Source organism: Calypte anna, chromosome 4B, assembly GCF_003957555.1.
Source record: "Calypte anna isolate BGI_N300 chromosome 4B, bCalAnn1_v1.p, whole genome shotgun sequence".
Lineage (NCBI taxonomy): Eukaryota > Metazoa > Chordata > Aves > Apodiformes > Trochilidae > Calypte > Calypte anna.
Genome location: NC_044249.1, coordinates 22264723 through 22287743, shown reverse-complemented (window position 1 = coordinate 22287743; position 23021 = coordinate 22264723). Strand labels below are relative to the sequence as shown.

The 23021-nt window shown below is 47.0% G+C and overlaps 1 protein-coding gene across 3 annotated transcripts in view; it reads right to left on the bottom strand.

Moving 5' to 3' along the window:
• Positions 1-23021, bottom strand: part of EXOC6B (exocyst complex component 6B) — a 247014-nt gene that overhangs the window by 73294 nt on the left and 150699 nt on the right. For 2 of the 3 annotated variants that reach the window (XM_030450613.1, XM_030450612.1), the window contains exons 11-18: positions 22240-22360; positions 19569-19640; positions 18790-18887; positions 17618-17723; positions 16409-16518; positions 12546-12657; positions 10656-10790; positions 9744-9923 (exon numbers count right to left, since the gene is read on the bottom strand). In XM_030450613.1, the coding sequence (XP_030306473.1) occupies positions 9744-9923; positions 10656-10790; positions 12546-12657; positions 16409-16518; positions 17618-17723; positions 18790-18887; positions 19569-19640; positions 22240-22360 (934 nt within the window). Of the gene's footprint in view, positions 1-1857; positions 1944-9743; positions 9924-10655; positions 10791-12545; positions 12658-16408; positions 16519-17617; positions 17724-18789; positions 18888-19568; positions 19641-22239; positions 22361-23021 lie in introns of those variants that run through there. The other variant, XM_030450614.1, reaches the window with a different exon arrangement.

Here is a 23021-nt window from a genome sequence, read left to right as displayed (position 1 = left end):
CTGGGTGGGCTGGGACAAGGCAGAGCCTTGATGCTCCTCAGTGTTCTCCTCCTCCTATGCCCATCATTTACATCTCCACAAAGATCATTCATTCACCTCTGGAAAAGCCACCAAGACCCTGCAACAAGAAGTGCCAGGGAAAAACGAGGTGCTCCAACACCAACAACCTGCACGGAATGAGCCTCCACGTGGACACGAGAAGCCCACGAGAAGCACATGAAGTAGCCCTGGTTTTTCTTGGTCCTATTTGTGCCTCCTCATGTGGAGCAAAGCTCTCTCCTGATCCCCGTGTGTCCATGGGCTGAGAGTTTCCAAGTTACTTGACACAAACCAGAACCGTGGCCCGGTCGTGATCGGAGCTCCACGACTGGAACAAACGGAGAGGAAAAGAAATAAATGACATATTTCATCCTCCTCTTTTGTGGCTTTTATTTTCTTTTGTATTCGCTTTGGGAATAACATTCTTTCCATTGGGAAGAGCCTGATTTTCCATTAAATACAAAGCAGCTGCCATTTTGGAAACAAAAAGTTGATTAAATACAGATTTATATTTTTTTATATTAATTTTTCCCCCCCACACTAACGTACAAAGAGCCAGAGCCACACTTCCTTCTGCTGATTTATCAGGGCAAAGCATCAGCCCATTATGGCAGTGGGAAGACTGGAAAAGAAAGAGAACTGAGTGGCCTCATCCTTGCTGCATCATTTTATAACTTGATGCTAGAAATAAAAGGGGAAAGATCAAGAGGGCTTGGAGCAGAGCAGTCTGTGCTCACCCTCATGGCACAGCCCTCCAGCAGGCTGAAGCTGAAGGCTTCTCACCCTTGGCAGACAGAGGGAGGCTCCAGATGCCCTGTTTCTGCTGGGTCCTGCAGAAGGGCCACACGTTGCCCGCTGGAAACTCAACCCAGGCACGACTGCAAGCCCAGATGTGCAAGAGGATGGAAAGAAAAAAAGGATGAGCTCAAAGCAAACAAAACTCACGAACCACCCACCCATTCAGTGAGCCATCACCACCCAGTTCAGGAGGGTTTGGGTTTTGGTGGTTTTTTTTTTCCCCAAGCAGAGCAGATTACTGAGTGACCAACGTGAGCAGTCTAAGGAACCTCAGCTCACTTTACATTTCTTTCAAAATCTAAACCTTACATGAAATCTCTGTTTTCAATATCGAGACGTTATGGTTGCAAACCAGAGAGCAGGAAGAAAATGGATGGTGAAAGCTGTAGAAATTCCTGGGTTTTTTCAATTAACCCATCGGCCTCCCATTATTCCTTGCCACTCATGAAACACAAGGGAGGACAAGCAGGGGGATCAAGAGAAATCCAGAAAGATCTGCACCTGTAAATGCTTTTCTTGCCCCCTTTATTATTTTTACTACATCTACCCTAGGCTGCAAGATCCAGGGAGAACATCTCTCTGTGTGGAGGCAGCCCTATGATGGTGACCAAAAGATGAGTCCTTAATGGCAGCCACTTCAACCACACCCAGATGGGCACAAGGTCCCAGAGCATCTTTGGGCAACCTCAATTTAAATGACTTTTGCATGTGAACCCCAAGAGACAATGGACTTGAGGGTTAGGATCCTCTAGGGCAGGTGGGTCTCATCCCATGAGTTGGTTAAAGAAGACAGGTAGGGATTTTAGAAGCAGATTTGGTGTTCCCTGATGTGGCTTTGCACATTCACAACTTAAGAAGAACCTTACAAGATTTCAGGTGGCAAAGGGAAAAGCATGAAATTGCAAAGTCCTATTGTTTCACTTAAATTTGAGCCTGATGAGGAAAAAAACCCCCAAAAAACCATTTGTTCAAAACCCATAACCTCCGTTCAGGCTTTGGGAGGTAGATGCTGGTGTAGGAGGCAGCAGGCAGGTTTGGACTCCTTAGGCTGAGGATGGACTTCTATCTGCCAGATTTCCCATCCAACACATCTGACTCTTTGTGTCCTTACGTGCGTGCAAAAGGAAGCAGAAAACAGCTTTATAAATCCAAGTTTGGAAAATCAAAACCAACGCCAAACATGCCAAGGTGACTACTCAAAGGGGAGCCATACCTAGGGAAGGGTGCACACCCTGGTTTAAAGGATTTATGGGACCAGGCATTTTAGCTTCAATTAATTTTCCGAGTGCTGAAAGCAGAGAAGAAGCTGTGTAATTACCAGATAACTTGGCTTACCCAGATTGGAGGTAACTAACACTCCTGGGTTAAGCAGAGGTCACCCTTCTCCCCAGCCAACACAGCTAAACCCATGGCATTTCAGTGCCTTGCCTGAAAGCAACCATCACTTCTTGTTTCAGCCCCTACACACCTGGGGAAGTATTTGGGATTTCAGAGACACTTCAGAAGACCCCAGAGGTCATGCAGAGCCACCAGATGACAATGAGGAGGGCAGTGAGGGGACCACTCTGCCATGCAACACCTCTGGCCACCAGACCATCTTCTCCCCCCCAAAGCACCCTTGTTTTAGGGGCCAACCTTCTGGGCAAGCTGGTCCAAGCATCCCCTAGAAGACTCAGACCATCACTGGAGAACTAAGGAAAGCCCCTAAGGACCATCCAGAGAGGACCCATGGTGCTGCTCATGCCCTGTCCGTGTCTTCAGCCCAGGTTATTTGCTTTTTTCATGTGTGCCTGGATCTACAACACCAAGAACCTTCCAGGATTAGCCCCAAGTACTTCCCACCAGGCATTTTAAACCCCATTACAATTGCTCCTTTCTCCTGCCAGTTTGCGTGATCCGACTTTTCTCTTTCAATCTCTTTTAGACAGACAAGATTAGTGATTTATTTCCACCAATTAACACAAGCTACCTAGAGAACAGAGAGTTAGAGGGATTAAAAGGAAAATTAGAATCTGTTGCAGTCAAAGAACAAAACCAACTAAGAGCAGGCTAGCAAAGTGCCACCATATAAAGGGATTACTCCATTCCTGACCCTTTCCAGGGGACCTCCAGGTATTACTTTTCATTGATTTACCTTAATGAAACTAATGCACCCCTCTCCGTAGGAAGCTGACTCCATAGCTGTCTAGGCACTGGATTCAATTAAAGAAATAAATACATCTGGCTTCTAAATGCTTGGAAGCCTTGAAAAGCCAGAGGCAAGACCACGTTTTGCATCTGCCCCTCTTAGGGGAAGCCCTAAGGACACCATGGAGGGATGGTCGACATTCAACACCCCTCCTAGGAACCCCATGGCCCCGGAGCATCCCTGCCTGCTCCCCAGCAGTGCAGGCAGCTCCTGCAGCCCTGCCAGCAGCTGAGCCATGGCTTTGATGGAAGCTGGCCTCAAATTGCTTTAACAAGGCTCCTTCTTTCCAGAAGCTGCCCTTGATTTGAGACCTTGCTGCTGACTTTGAAACCCCCGAGGTGCCCAGAGCCTGCGAGCACTCAAGGCTTAGCTATGCTCAGTTTCCACAAAAAAGGGGTACATGCACCCAACCTCAACGTGAAAGGTCACTACTACTGGGGCAGCTCAGCATGAAAACAAAGAGCAGGGGCTAAAGGAAGAAAAGCAGAAGCTTGGGTAGAGGATACAACTCCGGACCGGCCGCCGCACAACCGTGCTGAGCAAGGCTGCACCCACAGAAAAAAAAAAAAAAACCCAAACAAGACACATTTTGCTTGCCAAGGCCTTGGCTTGCAGACATGGGAATCAAGGAAACAAGGTAGCTCGAGAGCACTTTGTTTGCTATCTACCCAGGCAAGAGTCACAGCTTTTCCTCCCATGTGTGGAACAAGCAGAAATGACAACAATTAGAGGGGTTTGTTGAACCAGAAAGCAGTTCTGAAAAGTCTCCATCTCTTCCTTTGTGCTAAGTGCCCTGATCCAAAGAAGGTGAGGGGATATGTCAAGAACCCATGCGATTTTCTGGGTAAGGGTTTCATGGTTTAAAACTTGAGGAGGGGAGATTTAGGTTGGACACTAGGAAGAAATTCTTTAATTTGAGGGTGGTGAGACCCTGGAACAGGAAGCTGTGGCTGCCCCATCCCTGGCAGTGATGAAGGTTGGATGGGGCTCGGAGCAGCCTGGGCTGGTGGGAGGTGTCCCTGCCCATGCAGGGGGGTTGGAACTGGATATCTTGAAGGCCCCTTCCAACCCAAACCATTCTATGATAAGAACCTATTCTACAGAGGAAACACTTAGTGGTCCAAGCCCCAGGCTGGAGCACTCAGGGCATGAGAAACATCAGGCTGAAATCCCCATGGGCAGTCATAACAAAAGAGAGGAATTTTACAGGGATCTTTTCTCTTACTAGCAGAGGTGGAAGATCTCATCATGCCTTCCCTAACAATGGGCATTTCCCCTCATTCCTCACACATCTAGGGATGCACAGGGGACAAAAATGAGGTGGTCTAGAAGCAACAACTGGGTAACCTGTCTGGAAGGAAACCCTTTCCTTCGGTCTTAGTGTTTTAAGCTTCTACTCAATCTTATCTTTTCCTTCCCTCTGAGACTCCAGGACCTTTTCTGGTTCAACTCACCCCCTAACATCTGAGGTGTGAGCAGAGCAGACGGAGCGCGCAGGACGCGGTTTTGTACTCACCGACATTGTGGAGTGGGCATCTACATTCCCCTACAGAGGACAACACAGGGAGGTGAAAGTCAAAGGCAGAAGAGAGGAAAGCAACAGAAAGAAAGGCAGAGAAGTACAGGGAGGTCATCACCCAGAGGTGTTTACAACCCATCAAGGCTCCAGAACCAAAGCACCAGCTGCTTGGCAGTTTGCGGAGTATTCAAAAAGCAACAGATGGGCTCCTTGAACCTGGTCTAAGGAGGATGATCAAAGGTCTAAGGAGGAAATCAAAGTATCACAGGACAGTTTTATTGCTGTTAAATACATTCTGCAAGTCCACATCCACGTGCCTCAGCTCTCCTCACCTTCAGATGGAGGTGATGGATTCAAACACTCACGAGTGGCATAAAGGATCAGCTCAAGCAAAATCTGCTCATCTCTTCTGAGGGCAAGGGGACATTATCTCAGCACAGCCAGGACTTGTGGAAACCTAAAGAAGGTGTCCTCAGTGCTCATATGATGCTTTCATCAGAGTTATTTTCCACTTGGGTCCCTCCCAGAGTGGTCCAGGTTGTGGTTGGTGCGAAGTTCAAGGCATCTGAGTGCTGTGCACAGTGCCTTTTAATATATTACAGAGGGATCCAGCTTTTTAAATAAAAACAAAAAGGTGATCATTCTCTTCAAGAAGAAAACAAACACTTCCAAAACTCTCCTACCAAAGCAAGAGCTGCCGTGGCTGGTGTATTTACTTGCCACAGAAGAGATGGTAATATGGTGAAGAAGGCAACACTGCAGCCTTCACACAGCTGAAATCTGTGCCTGCCATCTGGCAAAAATAAGCACAAAAGGGAAAAAAAAAAAATAGAATAACCTCAAACCCCCTCTGCAGAGAGTTCACACTGAACAGCTCAGGCTGGCAGAGGTTGGAGTTTGTTGGATCGCTGAAAGATTGCTTCCCCTTCCCGGGTCAGCATCACCTCTTGACCTGCCCTGATTACCTTCCAAAGGAGGTTATCAAGATACAAGACTAACAGAGGATTAAAGGAAACCTAAAAAAAAAACAAAACAACCCCCCCTCCCCTTCTTCTCCCAACTCTGCTCCCCTCCCCCAAGCAAACATCCTTGCTTTGTTAACCTGACAGTTCACTGGAGGTGTTGACACAACCCTCCATCTCCCAGCAGCTTAATGTCAACAAATCAGTGTGTTTGGAGTAGCCCTGTCAATGCCATTTACATTAACTTGTCTAACAAGAAATAAAAACAACAATCAGCCATCAAAGACAAAAGGCTTTTTCAGTCATTCTTTTAAAAGTATCATGCTGGAAATGGTAATTTTTTAATTTTTTTTTTTTGAGGTCATGGTCCTTTTCTTGCTGAAAACCAGAAACCACCTTTTTTTTTTTTTTTTTTTTTCTTTTTCCTAAAATATTTTTTCCCTCAAGTATTTTTTTCTTTTTTTTTTTTTCTTTTTAAATATGTATTTTCTTTTAAAGGAGCCCCAAGCATCCCATGTTAATAAGCTCAGCAGCAGCAGTAACCAACTCTCCCTGGTTAAGGCAAGAAGAAGGCAGCCTTGAAGCCAAACCTTAGTTCTGCTTTGATTTTCACCAGTGTGTTATTTGCTTTGAGACATTTTTTGGGCACTTAGTGAAGCATTTTCGAATTGCAGCTCTAAACCCCCATGAAGATTTCACCCAGCACTGGTGGGCACCAAAACCCAACTAACTTCACCCTGAACTTTTCCTCCCCAGCCCAGGCTGCAGCCACCAGCACTCCCTGGTGCAACCAGGGGCTTGGCCTCCCAAACCAAAGCTGGAAAAGGCAAATGGGTGGTTTCCATCCACCAAGTGGTTTCCATCACCTCCCACAATGCCAACTCTGAGGCTCCAAAGGAAAAATTAGGGAATTCCAGTTCCTGCTGGAATGCTGAAGAATGTGGAGACTCTTTATGCCACTCCACCATCTGGTGGGAGCAGATGACCTGATGCCCAGAGGTGGGAGATTCCCCATCCCTGGAAACATTCCAGGTGAGATTGGATGGGGATCTGAGCAACCTGATCTAGTTGGAGCCATCCCTACTCACTGCATAGAGGGTGGATTCAATGAGCTTTAAAGGTCCCTTCCAACCCAAACCATGCCTGTGACCTCCAGAGGTTCCTTCCTTCCAACTTCAAACCCTTCTGGGATTCACCCAGGAAAAATTCAGCCTGAGGTATCCAAAAAGAGAAGCACAAAAGCCCAAATCTTGGCTGGGAGTCACCTTTTAGCTCGCTCAGCATCTCTGCTCTCCACCACCCCCTCTCCAAATCGTTGACTTGGGTCAACCAGACCCTTCAAGGCCACTTGAGCTGCCTGGAGGCCAGCTGGAGCCTTGACCCCAGGAAAGTTTCCTGCAGATGAGCAGCCCTGTCCAAGACAATGGGATTACTCACACCCATCAAGTTAAGGAGCCGCCTGCATTTTTGCAGGCTCAGGACTTCTGGCTCCATTCTATTACAGGACAGCACTTTTTGTTGGTGTAATTTTAGCATGGTAACCACTGACATGCCCAGGCTGAGTTGCTTTGATCAGCAGGTGAAGGGTTTTTTCTGGGTGTAATTACTGTCGTGACAAGAGGCAGGTGAGTAGCTCATTCCTGCCACTTAGTCATCTCCTGATACTGCCTCTCTCCTGAAACAACTTCTGCAAATTCAGATACTGGGAGAATGCTTTATTTTTTTTTTAAATTCAACACAAAGATACACAACTACCAAACCCAGCCATTTAAAGTCCAAGAATGAACAGGAGAATAGGAAGGGATGGTGTTGCCCAGAGTCAACTTCTAGGAATGAGAAGATGCTCCAAGGATGGTGCAAAATCACCTCCTTTTCTCTGTGAGCTACTGGATGTGCAGGAAACCTCTATCTTATAGGTGGGCCAGGTCACAAGCTCATTTCCAGCAGGACAGCAGCTCCTCTGAGCTCCTAGTGCTGTGGTGCTAATGTTCTGGGGTGGATCTGGCCCAGGAGTACACAAACAGTTCAAGCTTGCCATGAGCAATCTCATAATATTCTCTTTTAATTCCAAATCACCCTTTTTGGAGGTAGTGCTTTCCCCTCTCAAACCCCTCTCACCCTTTCCTTTCCCAAATCAACCTCATTTTTGGTGCTTTCACAAACACCATCATTTTTTTCTGCACTGCTTTGGCCAGATGTGAGCTCCTCCATACCTTATCTCCTCCACCTCCTTTAGAGATTCTGTGTTTCTCTAAATAAGCCACTGAAAAAACAGTCCTTGAGCCCCATGGGAATAAAAACCCCCAAAGGAGCACCTTTGGAGTACCTTTTTGAGGTACCCTGCTTTTTTTTATGACTTGCCAACCAGGCCAACCAGGCTTGCTCAATGCCAGCATCTTCACATCTCCTCTAAAGGAAGGGACTCCAAGATATCTAAAAAACCCCCAGACTTGTGACTCCTACAAACCTCTTAACCAGATCAGCAGCTTCATAAATCAGACTGGAGCAGAGGATGGGTTTGCCTGCCCCATCTCAAAGGCTGTGGGGAGGAGCAGGGCCATGAAGGTGCCAAGTCCTGCTGGATGAACAGCACTGCCACATTAGCTGGCACCTCCACCATGGCAAACTGCAGACAGCCTTCTTTACTCAGCTTCCCAAGCCAGCTCTGGAAGACAAAAAAGCTGCTTCCATCTCTGCAGACCAGTCAGCTGCCCTCCCAGTCTCTAAAACATTAATTTCAAAAGGTAACATTAATATTTACGGAAGATAAATGGCTCCAGATCCATCTCATAAATCATGGCAGGCATCTCTCCCCATTCTCATCTCCCCTGCTTCATGCTCTGGTGCTGAGACCAACCTCCCTGTCAAATTCTATTACTTGCTCACATAAGTAATCCCAGGATGATTTCTAGGAGTGGTCTCCAGGTGATAACCCATCCCTGTGGAGCCACATCTCCTTTTTTAAGGAGAAATCCAGCAGTTGAGGAATCCAGCCCCCTCCAAGCACCTCTGGATGCCAGGAGGGCTCCATGCCTGCTTGCATGGCCACCCCTCAGGGCTGCCAGCACTGGGGACATCTTGGCCTGAACAAGAAGATGGGAAAAAGCCCTTCTGAGCTCTCTGCACAGGAGGCAACACTTCATTTAGAAGTGAAAACAGAGCCAAGAAAAGTAGAGAGAACCAGGAAAGCCACAGCAGATCAGTCCTCATTTCCACTCCTCCATCCATCAAATCTTCCTGCCATCATGGAGAAGACCAAAGACAGGAGCCAGCCAGAAAGCTGCATGGTTTGGGGGCTTTAACACCTCCTAAGCCAGTTCTAGAGGGCTTCACCATCCTTCCAGGGGAGCAACCACAGTGACAGAAAGCAGAAGAGTGAAGGCAACTCCCATGGTGTAGGAGCCACCTCTTCAGTTTGTATCCAGACTGGGGAAAGACCCTGGGAGAGACCCAGTAACAACAAAATAAATTAACAGTCCAGGAAAGAAGAAAGACCTGAAAGAGCTTTTAGGACAAGTATAGTGTCCAGGGGACTTGCTGTTTCTGAATACCTACTGATGGAAGATACTCTGAAGTATACATCTCTACAGGGCAGAACAAATCTTATTTAAAGGGGGGAAAAAAACCTGTTTGAGCAAAAATAAAACTCCCTGAAGATTTTAGTTTTCCTATTCGATGAGACACTACTCAGCCAGAGGCAAATAAACACCTAAAATGTATCTTTTCATAGCAATAAGAGCCTAATCCTGTGATTCTGTGACAAACAGAGGCAGATTTTAGAGAGCAAATAACCATACTTTCCAAGGGAGCAACAATTTGATGTGAGGGATCCAGAGGCTGGACAAACATTTGGAAATGTATCTGCTGTTCAAGTAATGGACACCCTTAGGCTGGGATCTCTTGGGAAAAAACCTGAATGCACATCAAGCTGAAAGCTTGACAGAATTATGAACCTGCTTCTACATGACAGTGATGTTTCCCCTCTTCATGGAGAAGGAGACTTGGAAACACTCAAGGAGACTCTCACTGGAGCCCAACTTCTGGTAACACATGAAACACCTTGCTCTACAAACAGACAATTTCACAACACTTGAGAGTCCAAGGCCTCATTTCCAACACATCCAATAAACCACTGAGCAACCACTAAGTTCAACAGCACCAGCAGATATCTATGTGCCTGCTCCCCAGACCAAAAAAAAGAAAAGAAAAAGAAAGGAACTGGGTGGAGGTGGCTCACCGGGAGGTGGGTGAAGACGGCAAAGGTGCTGCGTAGGAAGCCAATGAGATCCACCAGGTAGTCACTGGCCCTGCTGCCTGGCTCCATGGCCATCCAGTCATAGTCTGCCAGCTGCAAGAACTGGTCTATCTTCTGGTTCAGGTTGGTGTAAATCTCCTCCTCAGCAGCATGGCGGGCATCCTGAAACATGAGCACGTTGCATGGCATGGAGATTCCATACCACAGGTCTACTCAGGTAAGAGGATGTGAGACTGACCCAAACTTCAGCTCTAAGAGTAGCACAAGACAAAGGGGCTGTAGGCAGCTACACAACTGCTACAACCTCAGGTTAGCTCAGACTGGGGGGACATGTGCCACCAGGTCAGTGCTGAGCATGATTCAGAGAACTGCAGAATCATTCTGGTTGGAAAAGACCTTTAAGATTTGAGTCCAACCACCACCTAACTCTACCAACCATTGACCCAACTCTACCAAGTCTGCTGCTAAACCATGTCCACATCTATGTGGCTTTTAAACACCTCCAGGGATGGTGATTCAACCACCTCCCCAGGCAGCCTCTTCCAGTGTTTCACCTTTCCAGTGAAGAAGCTTCTTCCAACATCCAAACTACACCTCCCCTGGCACAACCTGAAACCATTTCCACCATTAAGCTGGTGTCTGCCTCTCATGGAACCTGGGGACCAGGAGGCCCAATCCAATGTGGGATAGAGGATGGGTTAGAGCTACAGATGCTCACAAACTCAACAGAAGTAATGGGACAAACCCAAAAAGCTGGTCTGATGGCTTAAGCTTCCACAGTTATGACAAGGTGACCTTTCAGCTCAGCTCTCCACACCCACACCCACACTTTGAGATCCAATGTTCTCCAACCAACCAGCAAGTCCCTGGAGGTGAATTTATCAGCATCCTCACCTTGAAGGTTGTGGTCCCATAGAGCTTCGTGGTGTGGACAGTTTCTGGAAGCACGTTGGTGATATTGGTGATGAATTCCTCAAGGAACTTGCAGGATTTCTCCAGATGGGTCGTATTTATAATAATCTGGACGAGCTGCAGAGGCAAAAAGGGTGTTCAGCCATTGTGCTCCTGAAGCCAGGGACGTGCCAGGTTAGAGGATGCCAATTTAGAAGAACTTCTGGCATGAAAAGCTGACGCTGTACAAACACACTAAGCTTTGCTACATGCTCAAAGGCTCTCCTCCTTCAACATCAGAAACTTAAATAAAAGATAATTTTTTTTTGGGGGGGAAGCATTTCCCATGACAGCCAGTAATACCACAAAAGCTTATTTTTTTTTTAATGACTTTCCTATATTCAGCTGTCAGTCAGGGCTCATTCCAGCATAGCTCAAATACAACAGGCTCAAAAAAAAAGAAAAAAAAAAAAAATTAAAAAGGGCCATGTCAAATCACAAGTATTCTGTCTGCTAATGGACCCTAAACAACTTGTATCTTGACTGACACCAAACAACATCACCCGACAGCCTTGCAGAAAGAAGGGACAAGGTTTTGCTTTTCAGGGGGTGGTATGGGTGAGGAGCAGATCTCATCCTGATATCTCCTTGGTTATCATACCCACCATTATCTGCAATTTTCTTCATGCTGCCTTCTCGTGGCACAATTTCAGGCAGCTGCAGAGCAAAAGCCTCTTGGTGAAGTCAACCAACACAAACGTGGAGAATCCAGAGCAAACCAACCTGGGCTTCCACTTTAGGACCAGTGACCTGGGTGCAGCATTAATTCCTGAAGCAGGTAACTTTTTACCCAAAAGATGTAAGCCACAACAAAACCTCTCCTCTGGAGACAGGCTGGGAATTGGGATTGCTCAGCCTGGAGAAGGGAAGGCTCCAGAGAGACCTTAGAGAACCTTCCAGTGCCTGAAGGGGCTGCTGGAAAGCTGGGGAGGGACTTGGGACAAGAACATGGAGTGATGGGACAAGGGGGAAGAGTTTCAAGCTGAAAGAGGGGAGACTGAGATGAGATCTTAGGAAGAAATTCTTCACTGTAAGAGGTAAGGAACAAGAGGGTGAAAACAGGAGAAAAGATCCAGAGAAGAACACCACTCCCTGGACATCCTACACCTTCATTTTGAATTTAAGTTGTGCTATGTATACATTTCTTGCAAAAATCCTCTGCAGCCCCAAAGCATGAGAAGAAGCTGCTCTTAGCCCAAAGCAAAGCATCACCTTCACCCAACGGGGAAGCCACAAAGAAACAGCTACACCAACTAAACTGTGCAGAACGTGCTGAGGGGACTGTCACACACTGATTGTCCTCCCTACACTCCATCACACTGTGGGAACCCTTTGGAACAGCAGCAGCCAGAAAAAAAAAAAAAAAAAAGAAAAAAAAAGATCATTTGGGGGGTGGTTAGTGTTGCATTCCTCTTTGCAGAGGGAGCCTTGGGAGGGATAAGGAATTTGCCCCTGGGGAGCAAAGAGATTCCAGACTTTGAGATAAAGGGCTGAGGAAGCATCAGGTGTAAATACATAGCCCTGTAAATGAATTAAATTCTCCAAAACTCCTTTCCATGGGGTATTTACATAACATATGTGTATGTGTTTATATATATATATATAATGCTCCACCAATTCCAATGCTAACAGCAAAAAAAGTTCCCTTTTCCTCACAACATAAAATGTCTCTTGGTACCTCAACACTGCGTGGCCTCATCATTGGTTTCCAACCAAATCTTTCATAATAATCCTCCCAAACCAATTCCAAACGTGCTATAAAAAGCTCCAAGGGATCAAACCCTTTTCTGTTGCCCTGCCCTGGCCAGGGATCTCCTCAGAGCCATCTCCCACCTCGGTCAGCCCAACGTTTTTCCTCTTGATGACATTCTGTAAGCAGTTGCTCAGTGTTCGGGTCAGCAGCAGATTTGTTGATTTTCTGATCATGTCATCGACTTCGGTGGAGCTGAAAAGCAGAATTTAAAGAGTGATTTGCAAAATGCTCCCTGAAAAGAAAGTCACCTGGAGCCCTCATCACCCAGGCTCCTTCCCAACCCTCTTCTATCTTCTGCACGACCATCCGTGCACCAGAGAGGTGCTGACACACTAATACACACCAAAATACCAATAATTTAGGCAATTTTTGTGCATGTTTTGGTAAGAAAGGGGGACTAATGGGTGTTAAGCCAATGTTTTTGAGCCTGTCCTCTTCAAGCAGTTGGTCCAGTATGGCTAAGAGCTGCCCACGCAGCCAAGACACCATCCTGCCCACAACACTGGGGTTTGGCACGTTCAGGGAAAGGGATCAAAGAGCCACAATGGGGACACAAAACAACTCAACCCTCCCAAAATACCCCCTCAACTTTTTCATGTTTTTTTTTTTTAACTGAATCAGACCTGAGGCTCTTCCAACAGGTTCTGTGCCCTTTGCCAGATGGCTGCAAGACTGGATAGTAGGAAGAGCTTCTTCTCCAAAAGGGTTGTCAAGGACAGTGGTGGGGTCACCATCCCTGGAGGGGTTTCAAAGCCATGGAGATATGATGCTGAAGGATGTGGGTCAGTGGTGGCTTTGGCTGTTCCAGGTTAATGGTTGGTCTGGGTGATCTGAAAGGTCTTTTCCAACCAAAACGATTCCATGATGAATGGACTGAATCCCTGATTCTAACTGCAGGAGTTTGGGGGTTTGGATTTTCTGCTGAAATGCTGCTGCCCCTCCAATGCTGACACCAGCAAGGTGCAACCTCTCCTTTCTGAAGGGGGTTTTGGAAACCCACCCTGACACAGGCTCCTTTGATCTGTCATTGGCCCTGCATTAGCCCTGACACCACGGGGCTTTCCCTCTGGCAGCTCAGTGACAGGCAGCTGAGGGCAAGAGGGAATTTCCAACTGGAAAGCTGTGAAGAATTAATAACTTTAAGGCTCTGGGTAAATCAAGCCCCTGACCTTTTGCTCCTTCTCCTGTTTTACCTGACAAATGGGCCAGATTACAAAGCAGGGATTGACATGAGAAGCAAAAAGGGAACCTTGTAGCTACCCCAAAGCCAGCCTGCAAGGCAGGGGGATGTTGGGGTGCTGCTGCTGGGGTACCTGGTGATGTGGGGATGGGTCCTGTCAGCCCCTGTCCAGCTCCCACCTCCTAAATATTTATCTGTTTAATGTTAGAGCAGATGCACTGAACCAAACCCTGGTTTGGTTGGGTCAAGCAGCCTGAGAACCCTTGCAGTTGGGTTCCACCAGAGCAGAAGGATCTGTGACATCTCCCATGAGGTCCAAGCACTGAGCAAGGGGAAAAAAAAATAAAATGGGAGTGTTCCTTGGGAAAAAAAAGAGCAAGATCTGACCAGGCACTGGACTGAGATGTCCCAAATCTTCCTGGGTTCAGCAGAAGAGGTAAAGTGAAGGGATGGACACTAGAGACACCTGGAATGATGAACCAAGCAGGAGCTCACACCAACAGCCCAGACCAGAGGAGCCAGTAAGCAAAGAGTAATGGTACCAGTCAGCTGCATGAGGTTGGGTCTTGGCTCAACAGAAAGGTCAGATCTCTGCTCTCAAGATGCCAGAGGAGAAAAAAACCTTCAAATTAAGGATCTTTCACATGGTCTGCTTCCCATGCATCTCTGATGATCAACCAAGTCCTTACTGGGCTTGGTCTGCAACCACAGAGCAGCAAAAACACAGAACCAATACTATGAGCTGTCAAAAACCCCACATTTATCTCCTCTCCCCTAAAATGGGCTTTCAAAGGTCCAACCCAACGGAGGTCTTCTGGCCTCTGCTTTTTTATTTTCTATTATTTTAATGACTTTATGTACTACTGTTTTCAGTGCTTGAAAAAACATTATATCCCAGGTGCTTTTAGGATTGGTGCTTTGTTTGAAAAAAAAGTCCAAACCCAAACAACCAAAGTCCTGGTAGATTAGAGCTGACATCTCATCTTTCCACCCACTGTTTTCCAAAGATATTCCCCATCTTTCAGATGGGAAATTCCACTGGAGCTGGCAGAAGCCTTCTTGCAAGAGGCTGCTTTTAAAGTCCTCTCCTCAATGAGCTCAAACACAGACTTTTTAACAAAGGCAGAACTGCTGAAAATATAAAGCAGGTTTTCTTTCTCCTAATCAAATTAACAGAGCCAAACCAAGAGAAAGAAAAAATAAAGGGAAAAAAAAATAATAAAGTAAAAATCCCAACCCCTATAAACGCACACAAAGCTCCAAACTCCCCCAATGCTTGAAAAGCACAAAGGTATCAGCAGAAAGGAGAAAGCTCCCATCCAACAAATACAAGGAACTGTTTTAAAAATATATATTAATAATTAGGGTGGAAAAAAATAAAATACAATTTTCTGCCACAGGCTCTGCTCCTCAGGAACAGACTGCAGAGTATTTAAGCGACCTGTCTGGGTTAATGACAGCTGATGTCCCAGATCCCATAGCAGTAGCCATGACCTTCAGGCCTCCCCTGACTGACGGGCTGACCCCAATCACTCCAGGGTGCAAGGAAAATGACAACCAAAGAAGCAAAAGAAAGAGAAGAGAAAGAGAACTTGCTGGCGGCTTTGTAGCCAAGCTTCCTAATAAAACCTAATTCAAGCTGTCAGGGTGAAATGAAGAAAGTGTCAACAGGGGTTTTCACAGAAATATTCCAAATGTTTGGCTAGAAAAGCCAAGAGCTGGGCTCCCTTCCCCCAGCTCCTCAAAAAGGGCTGGAAAAGGCAATGTCGAAAGGAATTTTAATAACGTGTCCGGGGGGACCCCTGAGGAGGGACCCAAGGGGATGCTTTTCTTCCCTTCCCTGCCAAACCCAATCACCTCTGTAATGGTGAGGAGGACAAAACTGGGGAGGGAAGTGCCAACGGAGGGGTTGGGTGAAACCAGCATCCGTGTGAACTCGGACCATTCCGCCGGCTGCAGAACCCGAGCTGTTTAATGGTGACCCCCGGGTTAAGAGCCCTGGGAGCCACCAAAGAGAAGAACCTGCCACCAGTGAAAGGGAGAGATTAAAGGCAGGGTGAGAAATGTCCTGAGCTTCCACAGCAGCCAACAAGCTGCCACGTCCTCTAGGAGATGATGGGAAGAAAGTAGCTCCCCCAGCTACCATCCCGCTCACAAAGCCAGAGGAATTAAAACCCTGAAGAGCTTTGTGTAGGCACTGAAACATCTAGTGAGTCCCCAGAATGCTCCACATCAGCTCTGGGGCAACACCCAATGTCCATAGGCAGGATATGAAACCACCAAGGGAGGTGAAGTCCTCCCCACAATCCAACCTCTCTCTGGTACAGGAGATGGATTCCTCCTTCAAGGAAAAAAAAAAATCACATTATGTATTTATGTACCTCCACCCAGCTGAAGACATTTCTGGGTGCAAAAAGAAAGCACTGGCTTGCAGTTTCTGGATGAGACTGTCATCTTCCAGTCTCACACACACAGAGGCAAAACCAGCAGTGAAGAAAAAATTCTTTGGGGTGAGAGGCTCAGGTTGCCCCCAGAAGCTGTGGCTGCCCCAGCCCTGGCAGTGTTGAAGGTTGGATGGGGCTTGGAGCACCCTGGGCTGGTGGGAGGCGTCCCTGACCATGGCAGGGGGTTAGAATTAGGTGACCCTTTCCAACCCAAACCAGTCCATGGTCCTGTGACACAAATTCACATTTTAATCCCACTGAGATGTTTCAGTTCAGACAAAACCTCCCCATCACAAGTATGAGCACGCTCATGCCCTACCTCAGATGAAGGTCTTCCGAAAACTTCAGACAGGCATAGATGAATTCCTTAATCTGATTGTAAACTTTAGGCACAAACTCAGAAAAGGGGAACTTCTTTGGAAACGGCTGCTGTAAAATACAGGAGAGAATTCCAGTGGAAGAGCAGATACTTAACAGGAGTGATGACTGCTTTCCAGCAATACGTTCCAAGCAGTCAAATTAATTTGAGCATTTAGCAGGAGTCCAGCAATGAAGCAACAAGCCAGCATTTATTGTATATTATATAAACATTTCAGCCAAGTGAAAGACCAGATAATCACTTACAAATGGCACGTGGGTGCATAAGGGATTTGGAGTCTGAAAGGGGCTGGCAGGAGACTTGTAGCTAGGAGGGAGCAGGCAGCACAACGAGACCCTCAGTCCCTCTCACCAAACCCTCATTCATATGAAAAAAAAAACCAAAAAAAAAACCTTGGAGAACTCCTGGACTTGTGTCTCCCACCACGCACAAGGTGTTTTGCTTGGTCACCTCCCACAGATGAAGACCAAAAGCCAAAAGGAAACAGATGTCCTACACCAGATTTTTCCAACCAGCTTTTAGCCCACAGCACACACAGGGTGAAAGTAAGGTGCTGGACCCCATGATAGGATTCTGGGGGGAAGGACATGAACTTTCTGAAATCTAAACACTTGACTTGGACTCAAAAACCTTCCCAGGCCTAATTAAGCTCACCAGGCTTGGAGCTCACAGGCTGCCAGATGTGGAGTAGGAGGCCAAGGAGACTTTTAAGGGACACTTGTTAGGTCAAATTTGGCTACACTTTGGTTTTGCAAGCACACATTTCTCCAAAAGCCAAGATACACCACTTTGTTGGGCTTTTTTTTTTTCCCCCCCCAAAAAAAAAATCCAAAACACAAATAAAAGTCAATAACATGGTCCATAAAATGGGAATAAAACACCAATGGAAGCAGATATTTTCTAGGTTCTTGCCTACTGCAAGTACCATCCAGCTGTGACTGCACACTGAGTTGAAAACAGAATCAAGAAGTTGCTGCCAGGAGAGGTCTGTTTGTTCTTTTTCCTTGGTGTTTTTTTTTTGGTTTTGGCTTTTTTGGGGTTTTTTTGGTGGTGGTGTTTATTTGGTTTGAGGTTGCAGCTCTCAGTGTCACCAAGAAGGGTGAGGGGTTTTGCAGACACACCGTGCCACATCCCCTGTTTCAGTTTTACCTTTTCAAGTTCTGGGTCCTGGAATGGAAACTGTCCAACAACTTTCTTGTAGACTTCTTCATTTGTCACAGGGATAGGGCTGTAGTTGTCTGAATCAAGTATATTTCTACGAAAAGAAAAGAAGAACTTTGAAAGGCAGCTGGGTGACAACAGACCAGCCCCAGCTTTGCAGATTTACTGCTGGGCTGGGAAGCCCTTAAAGAGCTGGTGCCAGCCTCAGACCTGCCCCCATGGGTCTAAACTTCTCCCCAGGTTTCTGACTGTCAAAATCATCTTTGCTGCAGCCTGACTCTGTGGTTTCTCCCAGCTCCCTGCCCTCAGCCAGAGCTAAGCAGTGGGTTTAGTCCAGCCTAAAGCTTCAGCAGCAGCCCTGGGCAAAACCCAAAGGATCTTGAGTCCTCCTTGCCTCAAGAAAGATAAATGCTGAATTCTGGGGGACTGAGTGTCCTCCAGAACCTCTTCCCAATGCCTCATGCTCTCAGACACCTCAACTCCCCAGAGATGTCCTGGAGGACATCACAGGATGAGCTGGTGGCTCCAGAGCACAGCATGGGAGCCTGGAGGATGCTCCATGCCCTGCCTGTGGAAAACCCTTCAGCTCAGGGATGTGGGACAGGTCACCAGTGTCCTGAGACACACGTGGCTGCAAACACCACGTTTTTCATCCTTCTCTCAACTATCAGTGTGAGCTTCATAATGAAACCACAACACAAGAGGAAAAGTTTTCACCCTGAGGACAGTCAGACACTGGAATGGTCTCCCAGGGGAAGTGGTGGATTCCCCCCACCTGGGAAAGTTGGAAGTCTCATCTCAAAGGGGTGCTGGGACATCTCAGATAACCAATAATATCAGAAGGGTTGGACCAGATGATCCTTGAGGTCCTTTCCAACCTGACGTTCTGGGATTCTGTGAATCTTCTCCCTCTGGGACACAAAACCTCTGCTCTACATCAATGCATTGCACACATCTCTCTGCATGCAGAATCCTCACAACTATATTTAATATATATTTATATTTAAATTGGCTCCCTGGCCCAAGGAGAGCCCAGGTCTGAAGCTTACTGGTGCCAGAAGTGTAAATATGAGCTTGCTACTAATTTCTCAAAAAAAAACTTATGGGTCAACCCTTCTCTTTAAGGTACAGCTCATGGGTTTGTGTGAGGAGCTTCTTACCTGAAAACTCCTGACCATTTCTTCAGCAGGGTTTCACTGTACTGGTCTTGGATCTCCAGGAGCATGTCAAAGAGCTGGTTCACTGGGAAGCCATAGCCCTGAAGGCAAGAAGTCACCAAGAGGGAAATGAATTTTATTTCCCCCACAGCCACCACCACTCAGGTGGTTCTTACCCCTTCATGTGCAGAGTGAGCCAGGCTGTCCATCACCCACCACAACACCAAGGAAGCAGCAGGGTCACCACAGAAAGCCCACACCACCCACTGAACCCCATGACAGGCACCACTGAACCCCAGGATGGACACCACTGAACCCCAGGATGGACATCACCACTGATCCCCGTGATGGACACCAATGAACCCCAGGATGAACACCACTGAACCCCCAGATGGACACCACTGAAGCCCAGGATGGGCACCACTGAACCCCAGGATGAACACCACCCACTTGGATGAACCCCAGGATGGACACCACTGAACCCCAGGATGAACACCACCCACTTAACCCCAGGATGGACACCACCCACTGAACCCCAGGATGGACACCACCCACTGAACCCCAGGAGGGACATCACTGAACCCCAGGATGGACACCACCCACTGAACCCTAGGATGGACACCACTGAACCCCAGGATGGACACCATCACTGAACCCCAGGATGGACACCACTGAACCCCAGGATGAACACCACCCACTGAACCCCAGGATGGACACCACTGAACCCCAGGATGGACACCACCACCACTGAGTGAGAAGTGTGGCCACCAGCAGCCACGTACCTGGAGAGTGTCTGCAAAGAGGACAATGAGGTTCTTCAAGTCTAACACCAAGCCTGGGTCGGAGCAGTAGGACTGCAAGGAAGATTCAAACATAGTTTTTAACTGCAGCACGTGGGGAAAACCTTGCCCTCAGCCCTCCTGTGTTATCATCTGGGTGATAAATAAACACACAGCCTCGCCACGCAGTCTTCTGATCAGCAGCTTTTATCCTAAGGCCTGTGCCCCAACGCTGTGCAGGGCAGGGGGAGGCAGCTGATAAGGGTATCTCCTCCTAACGTGAGGCTCCCTGTGATGGAGAAGGATTTGGGTTGCTCTGGAGATACCTGAAGTGTCTCTAAGATTGCCCAGGAGCTGCTGGGGAAGCGAGAGGAGATGAAGCAACTCGAGGGGCTGTCAGAGCAAGCCAGGAGCAGCACCTCTCATCCCATTTTGTGTTGTGTCTGATGGTAATGAAGCATCACAGCCAGGCAGCCCCGAGCCCCTGCCAAGGCTGCAGTGCCAAGAGGGTCAGGCTGAGCAAAAAAAAATGCTGCATGCCTCCATTTCATCAAAGGGTTTGGGTTGGAAGGGACCTTGAGCATCACCTGTGCCCATGGGCAAGGACATCTCCCACTACACCAGCAACCAAGCCCCACCCAACCTGGCCTTCAACACTGCCAGGGAGGGGCAAATATTTCAGCAACATTAATTTGCCACAGAATAATTTACTGAGGGTCAGGACACTGCTTGAAACCCAAAAGACACCCCTCAGTGTAGTGACAGCACTGACTGTCCCCCCAGAGCCACCCCACATTACCCACAGGCTTGGACACAGCAGAAGTACTGAAAATACTGAAAATATATCAAGTTTCATACAGGCTCTGACCAAATATAGAATCAGTGCTCATAAGCTGGAAAGAGAAGCAGGTTTAAAGGTCCCTGGAAACTCGAGGAGGAACAACTCCATTAATCAATGGGAAAGACTGGAAGAGACACATTTTCCATCTCACCATCCAAAAAAGAAAGTCCGAAAGAAAGATAATGCCCTAAAGCTATCAGAAGTGATAAAAGATGTCCCTGTCTGAACCAAGGAAGAAAACCCAGGGGTAAGTTTGGCTGAAAGGGAAGAAGTGAGAGCCTCCATCAAGTCTCAACAGCAAGAGGGGAGGGACAGGACCCGTTGATATGGGAGCTGTAGGCTCAAGATGACTGATGACCACAGTAAGAGTGTTGAGAAATGATGTAATATTGCATGATTACTGAACACAAAAAAAACCCTCACCTGGCAGCCACCTCATGCATTAAGTTTGGCATCACTTGAAACAACTCATCACAGCAACAGAGTTGGTACAATTGAAAACCACCGTGTTTGTACCTGGCTGCCTCTCACGGCTTTCACCTCGCAGAAAACCCGACTTGAAAAGAAAATAAACACAGCTTCACATCCTAGTGGGCTGCACGTTGCTGTGTTTATCCTCTTTCATAACACAAAGGTTTAATGGAAGGCAATAACTTTCCAGTCAACACAACTGCTGTGCTGGATGGAGCCAGAACACCCCGGGAAGCCTCTGTGGTCCTCAGCCCAACCAGCCCCAGGTCCATCCCATGGATTAACCACACCTGCACAGGTAAAACTTCTGCTCTTGGGCAGCACTGCCACCCCCCAGGAGCAGTGGGATTTCAGTCATTTCATACTTTGGTTTTTCCTGGAGAAAATGGCCCAAGAACTTAAAACCCTGGAATCACAGCATGGGGTGGAAGGGACTTTTAAAGCTCATCCAGTCCAATCCCCAGTGCAGGGACCAGGGACATCTTCAACTAAACCAGACTGCTCAGAGCCCCATCCAACCTGACCTGGAATGTTCCCAGGGATGGGGCATCTCCCACCTCTCCGGGCAGCCTGGGCCAGGGTCTCATCACCTTCACAATGAAGGATTTCTTCCCAATATTTACCCTAAATCTCCTCTCTTTCAGTTTAAAACCATCACCTCTTGTCCTATTGCTCCAGGCCCTGCTAAAGTGGACAAATTATGTTCATTTTCAATTTTTTAATCCCATGAACCAACAGGGTTTTCAGAAAACCCCAGTGCTCCCAGCTGGACCAGTACAAAATGCAATACTGGAAGAAAATTCTACATTTTTTTGCAATTGGCTTTGTTTTGGTTTGGTTTTTTTGTCTCAAGCAGGGAAATCCCAAAGCCCAAGCAATTTTTCCAAACTCCTTTCAATACTAAAGAACGAGAAGTCTATTTGGTGGCTTTTTATGCACAAATGATTCACTGTTTGATAGCAGCCTATTCGCTGCTGTGAACTTTAAGGGAATATCCAACAGGGTCAGAATTTTGCATGCCAAATAGATGCTTTTCCCCCCATTTTTTTCAGGACAAACTGACTCCCTCTGCTGGTGCTTTCCCAAAGTGACCCAGGAAACAACAGGAAAAATATCAACCCCCTGTTTTCTTCTTGTCAGTCCCCCAAAATATCGAGAGTTTGGTGCACAGGGACGCAGTAAAAGAGGTAAAAAAAAAAAAAAAATGGAAAAGTTTGGGGGAAATAGCAGTGTGTTTTCAAGTTATTGTTTTATTAAGGGTAAAGAAGAAACAAAGAAAGAATCCTAAGTGTAAAAGCCAACAATTTCAGCATGTCAAGCCATACTCAAGCAACAGTTGGGCAATCCAGGGCTTTTACTTACTGAGTGTGTTCTTAGTGCCGCGATGGTTTTTGATAAGGCCATCTCCCACAGCTCATCAATATAGGCTCTATTTACCAAGCCCTGTGTTGTGTGCAAGATGTGGTCTTCAACTACAAAAAACCTAAGGGAGAGGAGAAAATGGCACCGTTAGCCAAAGCTTCAGCTCTCCAGACATCAAAAGCCCAGCGGTAACTCGGCGGCGTTTGCAGAGCCACAAACCTCCAGAGCAAGCTCTGGTCTCTGCATCAACCCCAGCCAAGACTAAGCACTTTATTCACCTCTTTTTAAGGTCATGGTATTTTATGTGATGTTTTACTGGATTATAAAAGTGAGCTGAAACACCACCACTGGTAGTAATGCAACTCTGAGCACACAAAAGCAGAATTTCCCTTTGCTGAGGAGCGTTATGTGCGTGGGGACTCCTGGTTACACTCAGCTCCAGCCAGCAGCAATGGCATCACAGTTGGTGAACTGCAGGGAAAAACACTTAAACTGCAGGGAAAAACACTTAAACTGCTGGGGAAAATACTCAAACTGGAGGGAAAAATCTTTAAAGTGCACGGAAAAAGAGTGTAACTAACTGGAGGGACAGTGCTCTCCTGCACACGGATACACGACGTGCTCACAACCATTTCAAGGCAATCAGTTGACCTCAATTTCCAGTTATCAAATGGAAAAAGCTGAAAAAAGAAACTGTATTTTTCAGGGAGCAAGCATGGCACTGTATATTTGAAACAGCAAAGTCTCAGCTGTGGTTTGCAGGAGAAATTCAAGCCCAGGAG